At 23.6% G+C, this 1,906-nt stretch overlaps 1 protein-coding gene across 1 annotated transcript in view; it reads left to right on the top strand.

Annotated features, from left to right (window-relative positions):
* Positions 1-1,474, top strand: part of LOAG_13970 (hypothetical protein) — a 3,268-nt gene extending 1,794 nt beyond the window's left edge. Inside the window, exons 5-6 of the mRNA XM_020448746.1 lie at positions 439-493; positions 1,383-1,474. Coding sequence (XP_020301133.1) covers position 439 — 1 coding nt within the window. The 3' untranslated portion in view covers positions 440-493; positions 1,383-1,474. The remainder of the gene's footprint in view (positions 1-438; positions 494-1,382) is intronic.
* Positions 1,475-1,906: the final 432 nt, after the last annotated feature.

Below are 1,906 nucleotides of genomic sequence, written 5' to 3'. Positions count from 1 at the left end.
TTTTTTTTTTAAAAAAAAATATTTTCTATTTCATAAAGACAATAAGCTTAATTTTAATTTAGCAGTATTTAATTTTTCGATTTTTTTTTCTTTCAGTTACCTAAATTGCACTAAATAAGGGACGAAAGACTATCTGTCGTACATATATATATATATATATTTCCTTAATCATTTCTCTCTAACATTATAAAGTTTGCTATAACAAAATTCATAAGTTATTAGAAAAACAAAATTTCGAAAATCCTTCTATGTGTAGAGCTTCTCAATAATTTATCCAATGATTGATTATCATCATTAATGATGATAATCATTGATGATGATGATGATGAAAAATACAGTAACTGCGATCTTTAAATATAAGCATTATTATCAAATATTATTGTCAAATTTAATAATTCATTGATATTTTCAAAAAATATTATAGATTTATAAATTTAGAGAAGAAGTGATGAAAATAAATATCACCAAGAATTTATTCACAGGACGTGACAAGGTAAGCGAATTGGTAATTATTTTAAAATGTTGTCATTAATTAAAATGATGTCATTTAATGTGAAACGTTTTTGTCCTTTGAAAGCTGTCGGAAATTTTATTGGGTAAGCAATTCTTAATGAAGCAAGTAGTTACTAACAAATAATAATCGGATAAGCAGCATTTGAGTGTATAAATTTATTATCTGCAAATAAAAGCAGAAATTTTTTTTGGTTTTAGTAAAATTTCAATTTTCTTTAATTACATTTCATTTCATATATGCCTCACAAATTAGCGCCAAGAATTTTAGCATCGTAAAATATCATACTTTTATTGCTTTTTTGATACAATTTAATGTAATTAGCGCAGACAACTTAATCAAAAAATGGAAATAGTTTTATAATTTTGTTTGCTAATTAATAAAATTGGCTGAAAAAAATTCAAAAGACAATGATAGAATAAAAATTGAAATAATTTAAAGGAGAAATTATTCGCATTTTAATCATTTAATTATTGTTTTATATTATTTGGTCATTAACTCTAGATCATTGACAAAGTAATCAGTTACGACAGAATCAAATAAGCGACTAAGATTTAATAACAGATAGAAAATAAATTCATTTGTCCATTTAATCCAATCTATTTTTTTTTTAATAATTTCATTTAGCTTAAGAATGATAGTTTGATTTGTTAGATTTATGACAAAATTGTAAAATGATATTTTGAATGGAAATATAAATGGTAAACATATTATGATGGTTTTAAAAGATAAACATATGAAGGAAAGGAGAAAGAGAGAGAGAGAGAAATTAAATATGAATTGAATAAAATATTCATAAATTATTGAATTACCATTTGTAGTTTTTAAGTTTCATATTGTGAATGATACATATATTTAATAAAATTTTCAGATTTATACGACAAAAAAATTAAAAATGCAATTAAAAAGGATTGCAACAATCAATTGAATAATCTTTTCTGACAAATATAAATTAACGTTTCCTTTCTTATTTGCATAAATTGTTATCATTTCTTTGCAAATTGTTACTTATTGATAAAATAATCAAAAATATTAATTGTTTTGTGGGGATAAAATCAAAATAATAAATAAAAGATGGCTGATTTTTTTTCTTCTTTGTTTAGACAAAATTCTTACAATATGTAATTAATAGAATGTTTACTTGTTCACTTCTTGACATGTACAATTTATATTCTTTCTCTATATATATACATTTATTGAAAATGATTTAAGTCCGAATGTACAAACCAAGTTTTACAATTACTTATTTATGACAATGGTTCTTGACCGGTTAATCGTTCCCTTGATGAGAATTAATGTATTGGCGACAACGAGAGTTAACCGATGCTTTAGTAACGGCGACAACGAGATCAGCTGTGCTAAGTGGAAAACAGACGAGATTTGTTTTCTATTTTT

The sequence above is a fragment of the Loa loa genome (genome assembly GCF_000183805.2).
Source record: "Loa loa unplaced genomic scaffold supercont3.186, whole genome shotgun sequence".
NCBI lineage: Eukaryota > Metazoa > Nematoda > Chromadorea > Rhabditida > Onchocercidae > Loa > Loa loa.
This window is presented reverse-complemented; position numbering and strand designations above follow the sequence as displayed.